Raw genomic sequence first — 22,377 nt, forward strand, 5'->3', positions numbered from 1 at the left:
AACCACTTGTATTACAACCACTTGTATTAATGTGATCATCTTAGATATCTGCTTACAGTCAAATCAATGCACAAATACACAAGTATTGGTCGAGAAATGTATTTCTTTTTGCTGCTGCCAGAACCATACAGTGCAACCCCCCGATCAAGACCCAAACATAGAGACAGATTTTAAATGTTGCTGTTATGTAGTTAAACTTTTACTAGAGTAACAATCTTTGAATTAGCAAACATTTCTGAAGGATTTGGTCTAAAACTCACTTATTTAATGACTGTAGTCCAAAACAATTTGGCAGAATACCACACATTTTATAAGTAGCAGACCAAAATACCTCTCAGTTTTTTTGTTAAAGAATTTTGGATAAAGCCAAAGGTAATTTAGTGGGGGAAAACAAAAGGCTGAAAAAAGTTGCATTTTTTTAATTACTTAAAATGGTAATAGAACAACAGGTGTAGCATCAACATGCATTTTTGTAACAATAAGAAGTATGAAACTCTGAAGACTGGCATTACTGACTGACTGTAATCCTCAATGATTTATCAGAAAATAAGAAGTTCTACAAGGGAGTCAAGGAACAGTGCAGTAATATGAGCCAAAGTCAGGGACATTTGAGAGACAGAGATATGCCCTCTCCCTGAGCATGCTTGCATGCGCCCATGCACGTACACACACACACACACCTCAACTGTACAGATTTTCATAGAATGTCCAGATTTTTGGCCCGTTTTTCATATGTGGTTTTCTGGCAAATTAATGACAAGTCATTAAAGATTGAAGACAGAAAATAATGACAGACATTTGGGACTTTATATCCTTCAGAAATCTCATTATTAAGCAAACCTGTTATTCTATCAACTTTCTAAGTTTGTAAAGAACAATATTTTAAAAAAGTCCCTATTTGTGGGCCTTTGTCCCCCATTATTTATGGCTTTGTCCAGATTTCTTGCTCAGAGGTTGTGTCCCACTCTGTAAATGCACTGCACTGTCACCTACCAAACCCATCTTTAACAAGGATCAAAAATGTCTTCAGCATCAATGGTACCTTTTTTTTTTTTTTTAAGCCAGTGCTAATGCTAGATTTCTTGGCTGCTACTGGTTTGTTTTGATTTGATAAGCTGCAGGAAACCTCTTTCTTATTGGCTGTTCAATGAAGTCAGTGACAAAAAAGAAATCTGAGCTGTCTCATTTCAAAGCAGAGCAGATACAGATTTAGAAGTTAAAATCCTAGCACTCTACTTAACACGGAGAGGTTGAGAGGCATGGTAGAATGACTATTCTGTTACAGTCTTTTCATTCTGTTAAGTTACCCATACCATTAAAGGACAACAACCGGATTCTGATATTAAATGCTTAATTTCTCTGTCATTTTTCCCCCTATTTACAGTCCCTGCTATGAATAAACAACAATACAGCATTTAAAATATTTTAAATTGACTGTTTCTGTCCACTAGAACAATACCTTACTGTACTGTGGTGGTTTCACTTTAAAAAAACTTTTAGCCCACCCTGGAAAAGTCTCCATTTCATTGATGTCATCAAGGCCACTGAATACAGGTAGTTTTCTGGCTAATTCCTTCCTCAAACTGACATCACCATGACTGTCCTAAAAACCCACCCATGCTGTGATGTCACAGCTCTCTGGTCCTTCCCATACAGAAAGTAAAGGCTAGAACAAGGAAACAGTATGTGAGTCAAGTGTCCTGCTGTGAGCTGTCAGTCACAGCAGGTAACAGCTCAAATTACCCTTAGCACTTTGATAGCTAAGGAAGTTAGGTATGAAGGGGGATGGGAGATGAGTCAAAGTAATACAATTCAGATTTCACAAAAAAAAAAAAAAAACCTTGAAGTTTAGCCATTCTTAAAAGAAACAGCAGTAAAAAGTACTTTGAAAGTCTGTTCTGTGGTATTTGCACTGTTTGTGTTTTAAGTAGTCATTGATCGGCATGAAATGTTACTTAAAAATGACTGAAATAGAGCAGGGTGTGCATGTAAAATCAATGCAGTGACAGGAGCTTTAGGAAGAAAGAGGCCCGCATGATGTAACTTTTTTACAGATGAGCACTGCATTGTGGGATACCCAGAGGCAGTCTAAACAATCAAAATTACTTCAAGATGCCAGACCCCATGTGGTCAGACTCAGAAATTATGTATAAAATATTTAAAAAACAGTAAATAGTCCCAGAGTGGTGTTAAAATGTAGAAAACACCAAACCATGATGAAATAAACATGTTTTTTGAGTCTGTGGGTGTGGTTCTCCTTTAAGTTAAAAAAAAATACTTATACAATCAACCTGTTTTTGCCTGTTGAATTAAAGCCTTTACCTACAATTGTCTTTTTTGGACATAAACGTCTCAAGCAGTACATTATGTTAGTTCTTCTGACTTGGAAATTGCATTCATTTATTTCCTGTTTATAGTGAATAGTGCTGACAGTGCAGAACAAAGATGTTTTCATTTATTGTACTGTATGTACACATGGCATGACAGGTCATGAAAGAATTTTAGGAATAGCTCTTTTAGACACATTTTCTTTCTCATAGTGGGGAAATTTAGAATGGTTGCTTGCAGAGATTGTGGGAATGGCTAGAACAGATAATTTTAAGTTTGACTAAAGAATTCCAGGGTACTCTGGTTAGTGCAATGGATAGGACTGTTAATGATGTTGCTGCTTGTTTGTGCTTGTCTCTGTATATGAACTCTGGCCATTGACACTTGGATCAAGGCCTGCAGTTCCATCTCAGATGTATTGTGTTTTTTGACTTTCACATTCCCAGTGCTGTGGTTTGTGTTTTCCTTGAACCTGCAGTTGTCCTTTGTATTCATTAGTTTGTGTTGTATTGTTCTGTTAAAATTTTGTTTCAAGTGCTTTTATTGTGTGTGGTCTCCTTCCTCCTTGTATGTGTGCTATTCACCAGACTGTAGCTGAAAATAACTGTTGTGCTCCACATTTTTGCATAACAAAAGGTACATTGAATTGCAATAAAACAAATACATGCAATTCTACACCATGTATCTTGCCTCACAGTATAGCTTCCCCATAATTAACAAAGCATTTGACTTAGTTACATCATTTGCAGATTGTTGTAAAATAGCACTTCATACAATCAAGACTGGAGCTGTAATTCAGAAGCAGCTGATAGCACTGTTTTAAGGGTAATCTATTGCCAACATTTTGCTTTAGATAATTCATAGTGCAGACTAATGACTGGGTATACAGGAGGCAGTGTTTAAGCATAACTAAATTATTAGAAAGTAATTCAGATTGGATTAGGCTGTATATCCAGCCAGTTTCTTATTGTTCTACTATAACATCAGAAGTGACAACACTGTACCTGCATCTGCTAGCAAAATTAACTGGACTGGGAGAATGCAAGATGGCAGGAAACATTTAACATCATGCATGTTTATGCATGGCTTTGAGCATGTGCAATGCTGCATTCCTGTTGAAATCATGAGTCATACTTTATTTTTGTTTGTCATTGTTTTACTTTTGTCTTTTATTTTTCCATTAACCATTGCTGTTTGTTTCCACGCTAGGAAGAGTAGAGAGGTTCTGCTTCTTTTAACCATTATTATTTTGTTCACACACAGTTAGCAGCAGAAGAGGAGAAGTTAAAGATAGAAGAAGAGGCATTTTATGCTGCACAGCGGGAAGCAGCCAGGGCAGCAAAGCAAAGAAAAATCTTGGAGGTGAGGGGATGAAAACCCCATCAGTTATCAGAGTAACCATTCCATCTGTTTGCTGCAGCTACATAATAATAATTGGTTATACATTTATGTATCATAATGTATGTAACAACAATTTCCTATTAACTCAAGTAAATTGTGCTTGTATACAAACTCAGATATATCAGTTGTTTATATTTTGTGAAAATCCATGGTCATTGTGTTTGAATGTGGAACATTTATGTCGTATCCATTTTGTTTTTTTGTCTTTTCCTGCATATATGTCAAGTTTTATTTAATGTAAGATTGATAGCTATTTCCTGTGTACTATTACAAAGAAAAATATACTTCAGTGTCACCAGTGTGCAAATGTTATACTGCTGGTAAAATTCTAGTCCCATGACTCTACCTGTGCAAGTAAGACATACTGTTTCTTACTCTTCTGCAAGTCACTTCTTATTGTTGTTAAATCTGCTGGACAGAGCTGTGTATAGCACCTGATGCCATCTCATATGGAAAGCAGGAAGAATGTACTAAAGAGAGGAGTTCTGTAAATGCAAACAGTCTATGCTGTCATAACCCTAATGTCTTATTGGCCATTTTGTTTTGAAAGGATTGGCTTCAAATATAGAATTGCCCTTGTGAATTAGAAGAGCTAAATGTATGCACAAGTAAACTAGTTAAGTGTAGTGTTGACTGCTAGTAAAACACATTGTGGTATGTTACTGTCAGCTGCTGTATCCATTATAATGAGAGGTACATGCCCTTAGTGGGTTAGAGTCACAGCTGAAGCCTGCTGCAACAGTATAATTGAGTGAGAATGAAGGTAAAGTTATAGAATAATCCAGTTCATATCCCACTTGCTGACGCAACTGACTGTAATGTTTATTACACTAATTTGAAACAAAAAAAATTAATGCAGACCTACAAAACAAGATGCTACACTGAGAAAAGTTACATACAAAAGTCAGCAATTCCTTGTTATCACATAGAATGTTTTTGAGTACAGTAGAGAGTTGATTACCCGAACTAATTGGGACCTAGGGTAGTTTGGATAATCAAATTGTTCGGATAATCAAACTTAATTGAACCGGATAAAAAAACTTCTAAAATCTTGTTTTTTTCTGCATGCAGGAGTTAACTTTTCAACCATTCAGCAATTAAAATTGACAATAAAGAATATTTTTCACACATGAGCTGGCTACAAGCACAAGAAAAGTGCTCAGGCAAATGCTTATAATGTTTACATTTTCAGATGTTATGATTTTTCCTACCTGAAAACTTTGGAAGGGTGGTTCTGATAATTGACATTCGGATAATCAACTCTCTACTGTATGAACGTTCTGATAGATGCATTGTACAAAATGTGCCTGTGCAGTGCTAGCTAAGACATTAAATCTCTTACAGCATGGTGTAGGTCCTGATGGAGGTCAGTAGTTGTTTTTGTTGCATAGTTCTGGTTGTAAGTGGAAAAGTGCATTTTACAGTTCTTTTTGTTTTCTTTTGAAAGCAGCAGAGATTGCAGAGGATAAAGCAACGGACATTTGCAAGCGGCAAAGGAGAGTTTATCAACAGGTAAGCAGTACAAGGCAGAAAACACTACATGGTTTATTTTTAGTTAGGGAAGTACACGGGTATATCATTTATGTCATAGCCATACCTCTCAACTGTCCAGATATTCGCAGAATATCAAGATTTGTGCCTCACATTTTTGGTCTGTTTCTTATAAAATTGTGGTTTTCTAGCAAATTATTGTGGATTCAAGTCAGAATATAATGACAGACATTTCCATTCCAGGCTTCATACCTTCCAAAAATTCATGCTAATTCAAAAGCTGTTATTCTATCCACTTTTTAACTTTTGTAAGAGCAGTGTTTAAAAATTGTCCCTAATTTTTGGGTCTTTGTCCCCACATTATTAATGGCTTTGTCTAGATTTGTTATTCTAAGAGGTTGAGAAGTATGGTCACAGCATTAGCTATGTGTTTTGCATTATGCAATGCTGTCACCTGCTTATGCTTGTAGATAGACGCATGATAAATTTCACACCCAAAAAAAAAAAAAAAATATATATATATATATATATATATATATATATGAGTTTGGACATTGTGAGCTGTTTATAGTTGTGATTTCACTGCCTGCTTTAATATTTTTTTTCTGTTTAGAGTTAATTATGATGCTATATGTTGAAGTTACATTGTAGTTTTGCTCGTTGGCAAATTTTAGGTGATTTAAATGGAATATATGCAGTATTCTAGATTGTGAAACAAGCACTGCTCTATAGTCACGTCTATGAAATTATACTGCAGCTGTAAAGGTAACAGTTACATGGTTGTTACCATGCTGTGCAGTTCTGCTGGACAACCTGATGCTGAAGTGCATTTCAAGCTGCTGCTGCTTGCTGGCATTATACACTAATCTTTTTTTATGGTATTTATTTTTTTCTTTAGCCTTTGATACTATAATGCTACTAACATCAGTGTGTTGGTTATTTGTTTTTAGTCTTTTGGGGATTTTTTTGGTTAGTCTACATTGTCCTAATGGCACTGCTACTGACTGTCCTAAATCCATACCGGGCAACCACTTTCTACAACCCCCCTGGGCCTGCTCCATATCCTTCTAGGGCCAGTTGTGGAAACTGAGTGCTCTCGATGTCTCGACCTTCCACATTCTCTTCAAAGAGATTTGTGTGCTTGCTTTTTTTTTGGGGGGGGTGTAGGGATGCGCTGGGGATGGGTGCCTCTCAAAAGGTCTGGTATTGAGACTAGTGTGGAGAGAAGATGTGGCTATATCACGTAGGGAAGGAACAAGTCACTACATAGGTGCTAACAATTTCTTCATGGCACCATTCTGCATTCACTGTATAGGAGAGGGGTTAGCCCATTGTTGAATGTGGGGAGTGTAGCAGAAGCCCTTATGTATGTGATGTTTTGACTGGTGGGCCATCATCTTCTGTCCACCTCCCTGAAGGGTCACATGCATGTATTTCCATTCCACTGAAGACAGAGGTGCCCTTACTGGGCCCCGTTAGAGGTGGACCTCTGGTTGGAGAGTCTGTAATGCATATGGGATGGTGGAGGTAGAGTAAGAGCACTGGCCAGTAGATTATCATCCAGCTGATAAGGAGTCCAAAACTAAAGTAAAAAAAGCTGTTTTCTTTGCTAATAATTGAGTAGATGTTAACTCCTTTGTTAGTAATCACTTCTCAAAGGCAGTGAAATGTAATCTGGTGATTCAATTATTCTGTGCCAGTATCACTGGTGTTCTTACCAGAAAAAGAATGGCTATTTGTAGCATATTCCCTAGAGTCCGGCTCCGTGTGGTTTAGATGCAAATATTCAAAATGTATTGTTTTTTAAATGTATACAGTCCATTTGAATTTTGTTATGATTCTACCTTATGAGTGAAAGCATGGAAATATTCAACTACGATCCAGAAATTGCTTTTGTTTATGCAGACCAGTTTCCAAGCTGCAAAAAACTATGATGAGCAGGATTTGCAAAGTGGAATTCACCAAATTTGCAAAGTGTTAAGAAGATATTGCTGCTGTTGCAATTCAGAGGTGAAATACTAGAAAATGTCAAAGTCTGAGTTTTTTTTTTGCAAAGCTGTTGGTGTAGGCTCTTAGCTTATTCTAGAACATAGTGTTCTTTGGATCAATCACACCTGAAGAACAACAAAAAATAAATACCGTATAGAAAGGTTTTTACCTGTAACTTAAGAACTGCAAAATATAAAATGTGCTATAGAAAGATTATTTTATATAAGAAAAGCCAGATAACCCAATTTCAAGAACAAGGAAAAGGCAGAAATGAAGTGCCTTACAGAAAGATTGTTCTGTATAAGAAAAGCCAGAGCTTCCACATCATATTCCCACATATATGGTCTTTTTACTCTGATTTTGTTAATCAATGCGTACCGCTAACAATGATTTTCTCCCTGAAGGGAAAGTAATTAAAAATGTATATATTGCGTTTTCTTGTGTTTTCTGTTGAGGTGGATGCAGGCTATCCATGTATAACATGTGTTTAACTAATATATTAATCCTATTTCTGTACATTATATACAAGTTTGTATGCTGTGTCTGATTGCTACAATTGCACATTAAGTATCTTTAGCTGGAAATGGTTAATTTAAGGTAGTTGCCTTACCCGTTTAGGAAAAGAACACAAAATTAAATGTAACGGGTCTGTTGGCCCATCGTTTTTTTTCTTCCTGCAGTGCCATTGGCTCACGTTTAGAAATGGATTTGAATTACCAGATATCTGTTTGGAGATTAAAAAACTTGTGTGTACAATCCTTTGCTTTCTTTCCTTTATAAATTCTCTGTCCATATAAAAATGTACGTCAAATGGATTCTCTAAAAGATGCTCCCTGGGGACTAGTCCTGTTGCTGACACCTTGCTTTTTTCAGTGTAGACAATTCAGTCATCCAGTTCCCTTAGTGGCTTACAGACTTAGCCCATGCAAATAAGTGAGAATTCCTGCTTTGAGTGAAGGTGGAAGTCATGGTAAGGTAGATGTCATGTAGTATATATTTAAAATGTATATGTAGGTCCACATGCGTGTGTGCACTTAAGAATCTGTGTTGTAATTTTGGTTGTAGTTAACTTGGCTGGTTCTGATTAAAGTTTTTTAGAAGGATGGAGGTACAGGTGCCCGTTGTGATGTAGCGGCATAAAAGGATTTTGCAAAGGCATGCCAGTTCAGCTGTGGTATAAATATGCACTGATTCATTAAAAGTGGCCCAGGCTTTTCTGCTGTAATTTTGTGAATAATTCCCTTAGGGTAGTAGGCAGTTCTGGAACTGTTTGTTGCAGCTTCATTAGAGCTGAATTATCTTTTAATTAAGAGCAGAAAATAAGACCAGCTCATGGGTTAGTCACATCATTGCAGTAACAGTGAAATTGGCTTGAAATCCATGGAGAGAGAAGGTGGTGTTGGCTTTTAACCAAACTTCAGAGATTAATGAGATGCTTGTATTCTCTGCCTTGATCTAAACGTTAGGTCAGTGGATTTCACTACTGAGATGTATCATTTTGAATGAGTGCTTTGGGGCTCTGGTGGTGAAATTTCTGTTTGTGAGATAACACATCACACTTAGAGCAATGGCAGACCAGTGTAACCCAGGAAGTCCTGGAATTGTGTGAATGTCTGTGGAGAGATGGATTAAACTTTTGCCTAGGTAAACTACTGACATTTTTAAGCTCTGTTTTTGGTCATATTTATCTGACTGTTGTAATGGATAATGTTTATTATGAATAAGAGCAGTCAGAGCTGCTCTGGTGTCATAGAGAGATAATGCCCTGACTGTGATCCAGGTGACCCGGGTTTGATCTTGGGTGCCTGACATAACCTGAGAGGATTGGGAGTTACTAAGGAGGATGGGTGGACCTATGGGCATCTACTGTGTTGATCACTGGTAGAAGCTGGAGAAAGTGCCTGAAGAGGGGAACAGGGTGGAGACATGGCTGAGCTGCTGCAGAAGTAGGGTGATGCATCGCACATCTGCATTGCACACCTGTCCCCCAAGTATATTCTGTAGTCTGCAAGGGAGGGGGAATGGGTAGGTCATAAGTAACCCCCACCCCGAAAGCACAGACATGCCAAGCCCCTGGCTGATTAGCTCCACAACTGACCCCAGCAACACTGGATTGAAAAGGTCTGGGGGCAAGGAGAGAGCTGATAAAGACCCAACATGCGCAGGTACTAGGGTGGTATCATGAAGGATGGAGTGAACCTCTCCACCAAGTATTGTAACTGAGAAAATCTTCAAAATTCCTTTCTTTTACACTTGGATTGCCCAAGTGTCATTTGTGATTCCTCAAAATTCAGATAAGTGACGCGTTGGGCAGTTTTTTGACTTTGCTACTTTCTTTGGTTAGGGTTCATGTCATCCAAGAGGGGCAGGTGCCAATGTGGACAACAAATTCCAAACAAGGATGGCCACCTGCAGTGCCTATCCTTCCTAGGCCCAAACCACGACCACAAAAACTGCTCTGTTTGTCAGGCATTTGTCCCAAAGACTTTGAGTAGATTATCCTTCCTAGCTGTCTACCTTGAGAATCAGGGATTAAAGCTGCTAGCAAAAAGCGCTATGGAAGGCTCCTTGGGGCCTAAAGCCGAGTTGATTTTAAAGTGGAAAGCCAAAAAGCAAAGGCCTGAATCTTCTGCTGTGCCTCTAAATACTGACATCTCTCTTGAGGTGGAGGACAGTCCGGAGACATGCCTGGTTAACAGCTCAGATCTGCAGGCTGAGCATGAAGTCCACGCCACCTTTGATCCAAGCAATAACACGTCTGCACAGGCCAAGCAGGCATCCATTTCGGTTGTCCCAGGGGATCCACAGCTCATGATTTAGGAAGGCCCTAAGGGGATTCCACAGATTCTTGTTAGGGAAGAGGTAGATTCTGACCTGATCAAATGGAAGCCTTTGTTGGGCCTTCCTACCATACATAAAGCAGAACTGCTGGGAAAAAGAAACAAAAAAAAACAAGCATTTGTCTCCATCTAAAGAATCTCTAGTGATTGGCAGCAATTCACTCAGGGCCTTTTCAATGCGCTTATGTCAACTTAGGCCTCCTCCAGGTTTCACAGCCCCCCACCCAGTACTGTCTCTCCACTTAAAAGAATTAGGGAAGAAGATACATCTGAGGAAGAGGCATCTTGAGGGGAATGAATCCCTGGCTTACTATTCACAGATCCCTTCCCCCCTGGATTATGTCTCCCTAGAAGAGAAATCAGATAGTACAGACTCACCAGTGGAAGACCTGTCCTTTGGAGAGACCCTAGCTAAGATGAGAGACCACTTTAAATGGGATAGCACCCAAGTATCAGAAGTACATAAAAGATACTATGACCTATTAAAGGTGGAATCACCTAGCCCATCAGCTATCCCTCCTGTCTTGCCTGCCTATCTTGATGCTTTTGCCTCAGCTTCACAGGCACCAGATTCCCAGCCACCTGCCCCCAAAAAGCCAGACTGCTTCTGCAAGATCCCAGAGGACTGCAAGTTTCTCTTCAAATGTCCTTCTGTAGACACTTCTGTATTTTCTGTGGCTTCTTACAAGCCATCAAAATTGCTGCCCTCCACTACCCTCTTAGAATGTGATAAGGATAGCAGGATCCTGGATATATTAGGCAAAATATTATACACTTCTGCCATAGCATTTAGAGCCATAAATTACCAAACACATATGACCAAATCTGCTTTAGAACTTGTGTCCCAACTTTCACAGGTGATGGCAGACTTACCTGACTCAGGAAATAAAACCTTGGCTACTTTTTTGCTTGCTGCGTCTTCACAAGTAGCACATCACTCCATAAAATGCAGCTGTGGTGATGCAGAGGCTTCTGCCAGAGCAGCTGCCTCTGGATCAGTGATAAGAAGATTTTCTTGGCTAAGACTTTTCAGCCCTTACCTGAGGACATTAAAGCAAAACTTATGGATGCTCCTCTGGACAATTCTGGCTTGTTTGGACCTGCAGCTGCTAACCTGTTCAAATCATTGCAGGAAAAGGGTAAGGGACTGCAGGAACTGAAACATATTTTTGTTTCCCCAGTACCCAAGTTCCAGAGAAATTACCCGGCAAAGCCTGTATTTGTGCGTAGACTTTCATGAAACACACAGCCCGGAACAAAAAAGAGTGACAGGAGACTACAGCAGTTTAGAACTTTACCAGCAGTTTTGCCACCTAAGCAGTCCTTTCCAGACAAGCTTCCCCCCTCCCACCCCCATCTCACTTTCTCATCGCCTTCCCCTATCCCTACAACCCTAGCAAAGCATAACCCAAGATGCCTGGGTCCTTTCTTCAGAAAGGAGACTTCATGGTGTGGTATCAACTACCCTCCTTCAGAGGCATCCCTCAACCTCCCAGGGAGCAACTTGCCTTTTTCCTAGAGGTTCTGTTAGAATTACTGAACCAGGGGGACCATCCAGAGTGTCCCCAGAAACCAAATAGGCAAATCATTGTATTCCAGGTTGTTCTGGTATCCAGAAAGGAAGATCCCAGGAGACCTATCCTTGACCTGTCCCATCTCAATACCTTCCTAACAATACCCACTTCAAGCCTTCATAATTACCGTGGATATCAAAGATGTATCCATCCTAACTACAGGAAGTTTTTACGCTTGTCTGTATCATCTTAGCTTTTTCAGTTCTGTGCCTTGCCTTTCAGGATTTCTACCACACCAGGGGCCTTCACCAAATGCCTTGCTTTTGTGAATGCCCACTGCATACTCCAGGGAATACACATCTTTCCATATCTAGATGAGCTTCTCCTTCTAACTACCTCCATGGAGGAGTTGGAACAAAATGTTATGTTTACCATCAGTCTTCTCCAAAACCTAGGGTTCACCATAAATTAAAAAAACAATCAATTCTCACCCCTTCACAGGATCAAATTTCTTGGGGTGCAGGATACAAGTAGATCATATGAAGGTCTGTCTTCCCCCACTGAAAGGTACAGGACTTCATCTCTCACTTCAAAAGCATTCTACTGGTTTACCACATTACAGCCAGAGAGTTCCTTAGGGTCTTGGGCCATATGGCATCCACCGTTCCCATGCTCCCCTTAGCCCATCTCCACATGAGAAAATGGCAATCTGTTTGGATGCAAAACAAGCACCCCTTAGAAGTCTCCATTCCCCTCATCCCCTGTCTGAAGAAGGAACTTCAGAGATAGATACATCGTGTCACTCAGTCCAGGATAACCCTTATATCCTTGTGCTCCTCATCAAGAGATCTGCACAGATGCCTCAGAAGTAGGTTGAGGAGCAATCTTAGGTCACCTGAAAGTACAAGGGATCTGGTCTCCCTCTCAACTGAATGAGTACATCAATGTAAGGGAGATTAGGGTGGTGCTGTTGGCCATGCAGACTTTTCACCCCTTATTCCAACTAGGACCTATGAAGCCATTCACAGTTCACAAACAATGTGACAGTCCTCTGGTATGTGAACAAACGGGGAGAGGGGGGGGCATATCCTATCTGTTATGCAGACTGGCTCTTTAGCCATGGGAGCTGGCAGTAAAATTCCAGGTAACCCTTTAGGCAGTGCATATCTTATCCTCTTTAAATTGTTTGGCAGATTACCTGGGCAGGTCCAAGACACAATCCCATGAATGGGTGCTTCAAATGGATGTGTTTCTAGACACTGCCCACCAGTGGGGTATTCCTCAAACAGACCTTTTTGCCGCCGCCCCCCCCCCCCCCCCCCCCATGAACAGCTAGCTTCCACAGTTTTGTTCCAGAGGTTCTCATCTTCTGGTATGGAAAGTGAACACCCTTTCATTCTCTTGGAAGGGGATGTTTATTTATGTGTTCCCTCCCCTTCCCGTCATACCAAAAGTCCTGTCCAAAATTCAAGGACACACCAAAAATCTTGCTGATAACTCCCTTTTGGCCAAGATTACACTGGTTCCCTCTCCTCCTGCATTTAGCCAATAGCAATCACCAGAAGTTACCTCATAGAGTGGGCCTCCTTACACAAGACAAAGGGATCCTCATCCATCCCCACTTGGCGACTCTTCAGTTGACCCTGTGGGTGATAGAGTATTAATCCTTTTCAGACACCTATTTGTCTGAGGATGTGCTTACAGTCCTGCAGGAGGCCAGAAAAGCAAATACCAGAAAATCCTACTTAGCAAAATGGAAGAGATTTTCAGTCTGGTGTCTGAAATGAAATCACGACCCATTAACAGTGGAAATTCCTCTGGTTTTAACTTATTTGTGTGAATTGCTTAACACTGGTTTGGATTACTCTTCAGTAAAAGCTCATATGTCAGTCATATCTGCCTGTCTGCCTCCATCTCCCCCCTTAGCTAGCAGATTTGAGGCAAAACAATTTTTTAAAGGCATCGTACACATTAGGCCTCCCACTAAACTTGTTCCACCTCCCTGGGATTTTAAATTTGTTTTGGAAAAGCTGACTCTCCCACCCTTCAAACCAGCTTCCTCAGCTTCTCTTTAGTACTGTTCCTGGAAAACTGTGTTGCTCCTAGTCTTAACTTCGGCCAGATGAGTCTCTGAGCTGCAGGTCCTTATGGTAGCTCCACCCTTTCTGGTCTTCCATAAAAACAGGGTCTCCTTGCGCAGAAACCAGTCATTTCAAAGTTCATAGGTTCATACTAGGCTAAATGCCTTTGTGAGCCATTGTAAGCCTAGCCAATTATCCCTTGTGAGACTGCACCTGGTGTTTGTAAGGCAAGCACCTTAACCATTAGGCCACCCATTTATTCCTAAGGTAGTCAGTGACCTATCTCTGAATCAGTCTATACACTTTTATTTTTTTATTTTACATTTGTTAACCGGGGGTGTTTGAGCCAAAAAAGGCCCTTTTTCAGCAGAGGCCCGGGGAGAAAAGCTCCACACAGAAAAATTACAGATACATTTAGATATTTAGACATGATCAGTATACACACAAATTACAATAGACATGTTTTTACAGTGGTATGCAACAGATCAACAGTTACAGTGGAGAGACCAAACAAGAAAATATTAATTTAAAAATAAAGGTAATTAATAGATTTGTGGTGTACAGCTGAAATTTGGAACATAGGTAGAATACATACATAGTACACAGGTACAGTACATACATTGTACATTAGCCAGTGTTTGTGAGTAAGAGTGAAAACTATTGTCAAGTACTTTAGGTTTAGTATGCGTACCTTATCCGTTTTCACTAGCGTGGGGAGCAGTCATGGCACTGCCATCTTTGCTTGAAATGTTGCCTAATGAGGTTTTTAAAGGAGGCTTTGGACAATGTGTTTTGTATACTAGTGGGGAGAGAGTTCTATTTTTTAGCCACTAAACTACTATATAGTACGTCTCCAAAGCTATTGTAACTGTTGGTGACTTCTAGTAGTAATTTGCTTGATGATCTAAGAGGCCTTTTGGCTGAGTGATGTTGTACTAGGTTTTTGAGGGCAGGACACTTATTGGGGAAGTAATAGATAGAATGACAGAGGCAGAGCTGATTGTAAGTTAGGAGGTTGGGCAGTTGTGAAGCTGTCTCAAAGCAGTACAGTGATGATTTCTATATGAGCAATTTGCAGCAAAGCAGGCAATTCTGTTATAGCAGGCTTCCATTTTGCTTAGTTCAGTTTTGTTAAGATTAGTCAGAATGGGAGATGCATAAAGTAGGGTGGATAGAAGTTGGGAGTGAGCAATGTTTGATCTTGTGTTGTTAGTAAGAAACTGTTTGATACGGTAGAGTGATCCCAGTTTGGCATGTACTTTTTTAATAGTCAAGTTGAGATGACTATCAAATTTTAGGTGAGAGTCTATGGTTATTTCCCAGTAGCTTAGCCTGTGCCACTGTAGCAATTGGAGTAGCATTTGTGGAGTAGATAGCGAATTGACTGTTATCATTGTTTTTGTTAGAACTGGTTATAATCATAAGCTGAGATTTCTTTGGACTGAGGATAAGTTGGGCTTTGGTAAAGTAGTTTTCAACGTCAGAGAATGCTAGTTGAGTTGTTTGCAGGAGGGTGGGAATATTTTGTGCAGCACAGATTAAGATAGTATCATCTGCATACTGAGTGATAGATGCATGCTGTGTGGAGGTATGGAGGTCATTTGTGAAGACTGTGAATAGTAGTGGTCCTAAGATAGAACTTTGTGGGACTCCTATACTTATGGGCAGCTGAGGAGAGAGAGAATTTTCCCATTTCACAGCTTGGTACCTGTCAGTTAAGTAGCTTTGGAAGCAGTTAAGAGTGGAATTTGATGGTGATATTGGTTTAGTTTGTTTAGCAGGATTTGGTGCTAGACAGTGTCAAATGCTTTGGACATATCCAAAAAAAAGAGTTGACACCTGCATGCCTTCATTTCTGAGACTGTTTACTGTGTCTGTGAAGCAGAGGAGGGCTGTAGTGGTACTATGGGCAGTTCTGAAACCATGTTGAGTAGGTGACAAGATGTTGCTGTGTAGGAGATATTTTAGCTTCTGGGTATGGATGCATTTTCCTAGGATTTTGGCCGGGGGGGGGGTGTAGCAATGGGTCTGTAGTTATTAAGTTCAGTGGAGGTGCCGCCTTTATGTATGGGTGTAACATAGGATGTTTTCCAGAGTTTGGGCACATAGTTTTCAACAACTGATCTGCTTATGAGAGTGGAGATTGGGATAGCATCTGCTGTGAGTTTCAAAAAATAGCTGGGGAGTAAGTCTGCTGCTGTTGATAAGGTTTTTACTTTGGAAAGCATGCTTTTGATTGAAGTGGTGGAAACTGTTTTGAGGGTAAAGCTTTGTATTAGTGTTATTTGTGTTGGGGGGGGGGGGTAGTGAGGTTGGAACTGTCCTGTGATACTAAGGATAGAATTGAGTTCACAAAATGGGAGTTGAATTGTGTTTCGATGGGAACTTTTAGTGTCAGGGGGTGGTTGGTTTGGGGGTAGCCTTTTGTGTGGGTTTTAATAGTTGGTTTACATTTTTTCCAAAATTTTTGGGGGTTGTGTTGGTACTTAGTTTGTAATGCAGTGTAGCAGGAATTTTTTGTCCAGCCTAATGCATTTTTTTGCACGGTTGCACAGTTCTTGGTACTTAGTTAGGCTTTGTGTCTTTTTGTTTTTTTGTTAGTAAAGCCAGGCAGTGTCTCTGGACTTGAGGATTTGTTTGGTTTCTTTACTGAGCCAGGGGTTTATAGAGGTTCTAACCTTGATTTTGCACAATGGAGCGACAGTGTCTAGGTTTTGTAGTAATGTTTTGTTGAAATATGCTACAGCCTAGTCAAGTGGTAGGGTTTTTAGGGGGGTCCAGTCACAGTTACAGAGTAAAGTATTGAGGACCTCAGGAGAGAATTTTTTTGTTTTTCTAGTAGATTTATAGTTAGTGGTTTTGCATGTGCTTGTTCCACTACATATAAGATATATTATGTTGTGGTCACTTAAGGTGTCTGGGAGACTGCCTGTGTGTGGGTACAGTGTTGGATTGTTAGTTAGGACCCAGTCAAGGATGGATTCCCTTTTAGATTTTTTATCACACCTAGTTGGAATTTGGGCTAGCTGCTGGTAGCCATGGAGTTTTATTAGATTACTTGGTGGTTCTGATATACAGGTGAACCAATCTAGGTTGAAATCCCCCAGAATAAGGGTTTATAGTGAATATGTGGAAGAATACCAGGATAAGAAGTCTTTAAGGCTAGCAGGTGTATTGCCAGGTGGAATATAGATCAGTTTCGGTGATGAAATGTTAGGGTGAAGTTGAAGTTGTGAGATAAGTATGTCCCAATTATTGGGGGAGGGGTAGGAGTTTGGTATTTGATGTAAAGTTAAGTTGGACTTGTACAGTAGACAGTTCCACCCTCGTTACAAAGTGATCTGTCTTGTCTAATGATATTGTAACTGGTAGGGAGAACTTCTTAGTTAGTTGGTTTTATTTAGCCAGGTTTCTGTTAAAGCAACTATGTCTGGGGAGTAGTGTGTTATTGTGGCCTGGATTTCATGTATTTTATTTTACCTACTTGCCTACTTTTTTCCCTTCTCCCCAGAACCCTCGTGAGAGAGTCCTCCATAATTTAGATTTCCACAGGCAATTCAGTTTTTGTTTGGCTAAGACCAAGATTGTTAGAATGTCAGCTCAGCTTTTTTTTCTTACCACCACAGGGCTCTGAGCAGGCTGTGTCCAAGCAGCCTATTTCCTCCTGGATTTCCAAAACTGTTTTCTTCTGCTCCACTCACTATGATAAGACTCTCCATTCCCCTGTTAGGGCTCATTCTACCAGGGCTGTTGCCTCATCTGGAGCCTTTTTCAAGGGATTGGACACTAACTCAACACTGGACCTCAGTGCATACCTTCACCAAACACTATAAATTAGATGTAAATTCTAAATCCAGAGCCAGGGTATGCCCAGGCCATACTGCAAGGCTTCCTGGAAAGCTCCTCGGCTCCTCCCTCCTCCCTTACTTCATGAGCTTTGATATTCTCTCTCATGTTATGAATACTGCAATAGATGAATAAAAGGACATAGAATAGTTTTGTAAAATCTTACAGTAATGATAGATGTCGTCCTCTTTTCTGTTGCAGTATTCCTATCCCCCTCCTTCCCCCGGCCTTGCTTCTTCTTGGATGATTCTTATCTTACTTCCTTAGGATGGCATTCCTCCTGGGGCAGTCAGGTTTGAGAATGGTGCTCGTGTATGTCACTTTTATGGTCGACATCCAATCGCATCCTACATGTGACATGCCATGCACCCTACAGTAATAACATTTTTGTATAATGACTGATGTCAGGTTGCCTACTGTGGGGAATTCTCTTATGTAATGAATACTGCAAAGTGAAGAGAAGGACATCTAAAGTTATGGTAAGATTTTACACAACCATTTTATCTCAGCTAACAGTAGTTATCAAGACAGTTTGTATGTTGGCTACCAATATATGGCTTGATTCTAATGTGGTCATGGCTTCAGGGAACTTTATACACAGTTAAAATGTTGCTGTCAACAAATGCACACAGTGCATTACCGTAATGCCTGAATGAGGTTATAGTACAGCTGTATGAGTCTTCAGCTAATTAAAATTAAACAGAGGTTGTCTGTTAACAGTAAAACTGAAGTAGTTAACTTCATTTATCCATCAACCTATGGGTTATCGGATCCATATTGGATCCGAGCCGGCAGCTTCCAACAGCTAAGATCCGAGCTCCAAGCCCTCCCCCTAACCCATAATACCCTGCTATCCCTTCCTGACCTCAGATCTAGTTTGCCGCAGTTCTCTCAGCAGCTTGATCGAGCTTCCAGGCGTAGTGGTGTCGATTTTGTGAGAAAAATCCTTTTTCTTGTCACTTTAAACAAATAGTTATTGTGTGTGTGAGTTAGCTTAGTTTCCCACTAGCATTAACGTGTTTTTTTTCTAGTGTCTAGTTACCTTTTTAGTGTTTTCCTCCCCCCCTCGTGTACGCGTTAGTGTGTGTGTGTGTGTGTGTGTGTGTGTGTGTGTGTGTGTGTGTGTGTGTTTTGGGGCCTACCGAGTGTGTTTTCTTATAGGTATGTCTGAGGCACCCAAGACCTTCTTTTCAAAGTGTACCGAGTGTGGTCATAAGCTATCCCCAGCAGATGGCCACACTCGGTGCGTTTTATGCCTTGGGGTTGAACATCTCTCCTCCGGCTGCACTGTTTGCGCAGCATTCAACCCCAGGGCCCTCAAGGACAGGAGGTTGAAGCTGATTCTGGTGAGACTTCTGCCCCTGGACCTGGCTTCGTCCTCCGGTCCTTCCGTGGCATCTGCCGTGGCTGTTGCAGCACCACCTGCTATTCCCCCTCCCCAGGCCGGGACTCAACCTCCTACCTTGGGCTAGGAGGAGAGGGACACCAGAAAGGAGAAACGCAGAGAAAAGAATCACAAGCGGCGGGCCGAGGCTTCGGCATCAGCCCCACCAGCCAAATGGGTTTCTCCTCCTAGGGCCTCCGAGTCTTCTCCTTCCCGGCTCCGATCTCCCCGCTTTTCGCCGGGGCCGGAGGAGGAGGAGACCCGGCCTCATCAAGGTCTACCCGCAGTATGTCAGATGCAGACTTGGACCGGATGATGCGCAGGTTTCTCCAGGCCCAGCTGCAGATGGGAGTGCTCCTGCCCCCCCCCTCCGGGGGGAGCTCGACCCCCTTTTTCACCCCGATTGCTCCTTCTCCGACCCACTACCGGGGTTCGGAGCTGGGTAGCGTCGAAGCCGGGGGACTGTCGGCGCCAATAGTATTGGGTACTTCGGCGCCGATGGCACCTTCGAGTCTGTCGAGTTCATTTTCTTCGGAGAGAGCTGAGCTTCGGATCCGGAGGTGTCAGTATAGCTTCGGCTCCGCCTTGGTCGGAGCATACTGGCCCTTCGGATCCAACTGCTTCGGCACTGGCTCCAATCTGCACATTGGATCCGAGGGAGGGTCTGCCCTCGGATCCTAGGGAGATCTGCTCTCCTTCGGCGTTCGGTGTCGTGGAGAGAGTTTTGTCGAGGGATTCCAGGCCCCTGGCTTCAGCTACGGTTCCACCCTGCACTCCCTCTCAGACGGGTCCGCCTACCATCACCCAGCCCCAGGGACAGCCTGCTCAGACGTCCCAGATAGTTCCATTGCTGGAACATGATGTGGTTGGTGAGGCCTCCTCGGACAGCCCCCCCGAGGAGGTTCCTCACAAATGCAAGTGCAAGAGGAGGCACTTGGACTACCCTGAGTCCTTGACAGAGCACACAGATTTGGAGGAAGGGGAATGTTCCCCAAGGTCACCCCCCGAAGACGTCTCCTTCAGAGACATCATGGAGATGCTTCGGATCGGGGGGGTGGTCTGCCCCAAAACCTTCCTCTGACGAGTCTGTGTTTCTGGAGGCATTTGAAGCAGGCCCGTCTACCTCTTGGGTGTCCCCTCCTGCCGATCCCCTGGTAGACCTGATTACTACCAGGGCATGGAAGGAACCGGACACTGTAGAGCCCATCCCAAAGAGGCCGGACAAAATTCTCAGCCCCCCTTCGGACAGGTCATGATGGAGCAAGGGAGCCCCGGTAGATGCCATGTTGGTGGCGGCTGCCACCAAAAAGGAACTGGCCCAGGAGAGTTCCTCGGTCCATCCTCCAGACAAGGAGTCTCGGACGATGGACCATCTGGGGAAGCGGGTGTTCACTTCAGCCACCTTTTCTGTGAGGTCGCTGAATTATATGGCACACGTCATACGGCTCCAGCGGGATCTTATCAAAGAATACGCTGGGTCACCCCCAGAGTCCATGTCGGCAGAGGACAAGAAAGTGTACTCTACCCGGATGGCCACTCTCAAATCTATCTCCAATACCTCTATACGGTTACTGTCCCATGCCATGGAAGGGGCTGCTAGAGTTAGCGGAGCAGGCGTCATCCTACTGCAACAGGCGTGGCTCTGTCACTGTGATTTCGTGGAACCCTTGAAGGCGTCGTTCGCAAATGCCCCGTTTGATGGGTCTGCCCTTTTTGGCAAGACCATACACGACACACTGGTCCAGAGCGAAAAAGACGGGAAGACGTTGTCTGCCGTCGGAGTCCGCTTCTCTGCTCCCCAGAGGTCCTTCTCTAGGAACCAAAAGGGACAGAAGAAGATGTGGTTCCAGAAGTCTCAACAGTCCCGTTTTGCTCCGGACCCCTCGTCCTTCAGAGGCAGAGGAGGACAGGGTGGACGCCGCCCCAGAGGCAGAGGGGACCCGAAGAACTTTGGGTCCAGAGAACCTTTCTCTGATCGGCCCACACAGCAACCCTGAAGGGTTGCCCGACTGTTCCATTCTGGAGGCAGTCGGGGGACATTTCTCAAGGCACCTGGCAGCTTGGGAGTCCATTACAACAGATCGCTGGGTGCTTCAGATCATATCCAGAGGCTACAAGATCCACTTTCTCAATCCCCCATGCAGTCCCCCGCAGCCCCCCCGATGTCCCACCCAGTCAAAGGGAGGCGGCAGCCGAAGAGATATGCCGGCTGCTGGAAAAAAGAGCAATCCAGCACGTCCCCACAGACCAGTCCGGGTCAGGCTTTTACTCCAGGTTCTTCTTGGTGCCAGAAAAGACGGGGGACCTCAGACTAATCCTCGACCTGTCCTTTCTGAACCTGTCTGTAGCCAAAGAAAAGTTCCGGATGGTCACTCTTCAATCCATTCTCCCCCTTTTGCAGGAAAATGACTGGATGTGCTCTATAGACCTCAAGGATGCATACTACCACATTTTGATGGACAGACGATCCAGGAGGTTTCTCCACTTCTGGCTGGGAGCCAGCCATTACCAATTCAGGGTCCTTCCCTTTGGTCTCACCACAGCCGCCAGGGTGTTCACCAAAGTGTTAACGGTCATAGCAGCCCACCTGAGACTCCAGGGAATTCAGGTCTTTCCATACCTGGACGACTGGCTCCTGACCGCCCCCACCAGGCATCTACTTTGCACTGCCAGGGATTACTTTCTCCATCTAGCTCCCCGGCTGGGGATTACGATAAACATCGAAAAATCTTCCCTTCTTCCAACTCAAATCCTAGATTTCATCAGTGCCAGATTTAACACCAATCAGCTTCTAGCCTTCTTGACTCCGGACCGGCTTCGAAGTCTGAAACTCCATGTACTGGCCCTTCTTCAATCCCCAGCTCCCCCACGGAATTGGTCCTGAGGGCTGTGGGCTCGATGGCAGCAACCATCAACCTACTTCCCATGGCACGTTTAAATATGAGAGTTCTTCAATGGACCTTACAAGTCCAGTGGTCCTTGCTGCTACATCCCCTGAACTTCCCCGTTCCTCTCAGCAGGGTATGCAGGAAAGCCCTCTTATGGTGGCTCCAGTCCCTGGCCCTCCAGAAGGGGTGCCCCTTCTCTGTGTCCTCTCCTGTAGCCACGGTGAACACGGATGCCTCTCGCCTCGGGTGTGGGGGGGGGCACTGCTTGGGCAGGACCGTCAAAGGCACGTGGAACCATTCGGAGACCTCATTGCATATCAGTGTCCTAGAGATGAGAGCGGTGCTTTTGGCGTTGCAAGCACTTCATAGCCTTCTTCCCTTTGGGACAATTGCGATCCAGACAGACAACATGTCGGTCATCTGGTATATCAACAAACAAGGGGGAACCAGGTCCTATCCACTTTGCTGAGAGGCCATGAGAGTGTGGGAATGGGCTACGTCCACCAACCGCTTTCTCATAGCGATGCACATTCCGAGATGGTCCAACATTTTGGCAGACAGACTGAGTCGATCCATCCTGTCACCTTACGAGTGGTCTCTGAATCCGAAAGTAGC

At 42.9% G+C, this 22,377-nt stretch overlaps 1 protein-coding gene across 4 annotated transcripts in view; it reads left to right on the top strand.

The window, feature by feature from the left end:
* The window catches only part of AP1AR (adaptor related protein complex 1 associated regulatory protein), a 1,076,438-nt gene that overhangs the window by 635,406 nt on the left and 418,655 nt on the right, over positions 1 to 22,377 (top strand). Inside the window, exons 6-7 of one of the 4 annotated variants that reach the window (XM_044061542.1) lie at positions 3,592 to 3,690; positions 5,177 to 5,241. In XM_044061542.1, coding sequence (XP_043917477.1) covers positions 3,592 to 3,690; positions 5,177 to 5,241 — 164 coding nt within the window. The remainder of the gene's footprint in view (positions 1 to 3,591; positions 3,691 to 5,176; positions 5,242 to 22,377) is intronic. The other 3 variants (XM_044061544.1, XM_044061545.1, XM_044061546.1) reach the window with 3 other exon arrangements.

Source organism: Protopterus annectens, chromosome 2.part0 (assembly GCF_019279795.1).
Source record: "Protopterus annectens isolate FY-2018-M chromosome 2.part0, PAN1.0, whole genome shotgun sequence".
Taxonomy (NCBI): domain Eukaryota; kingdom Metazoa; phylum Chordata; order Ceratodontiformes; family Protopteridae; genus Protopterus; species Protopterus annectens.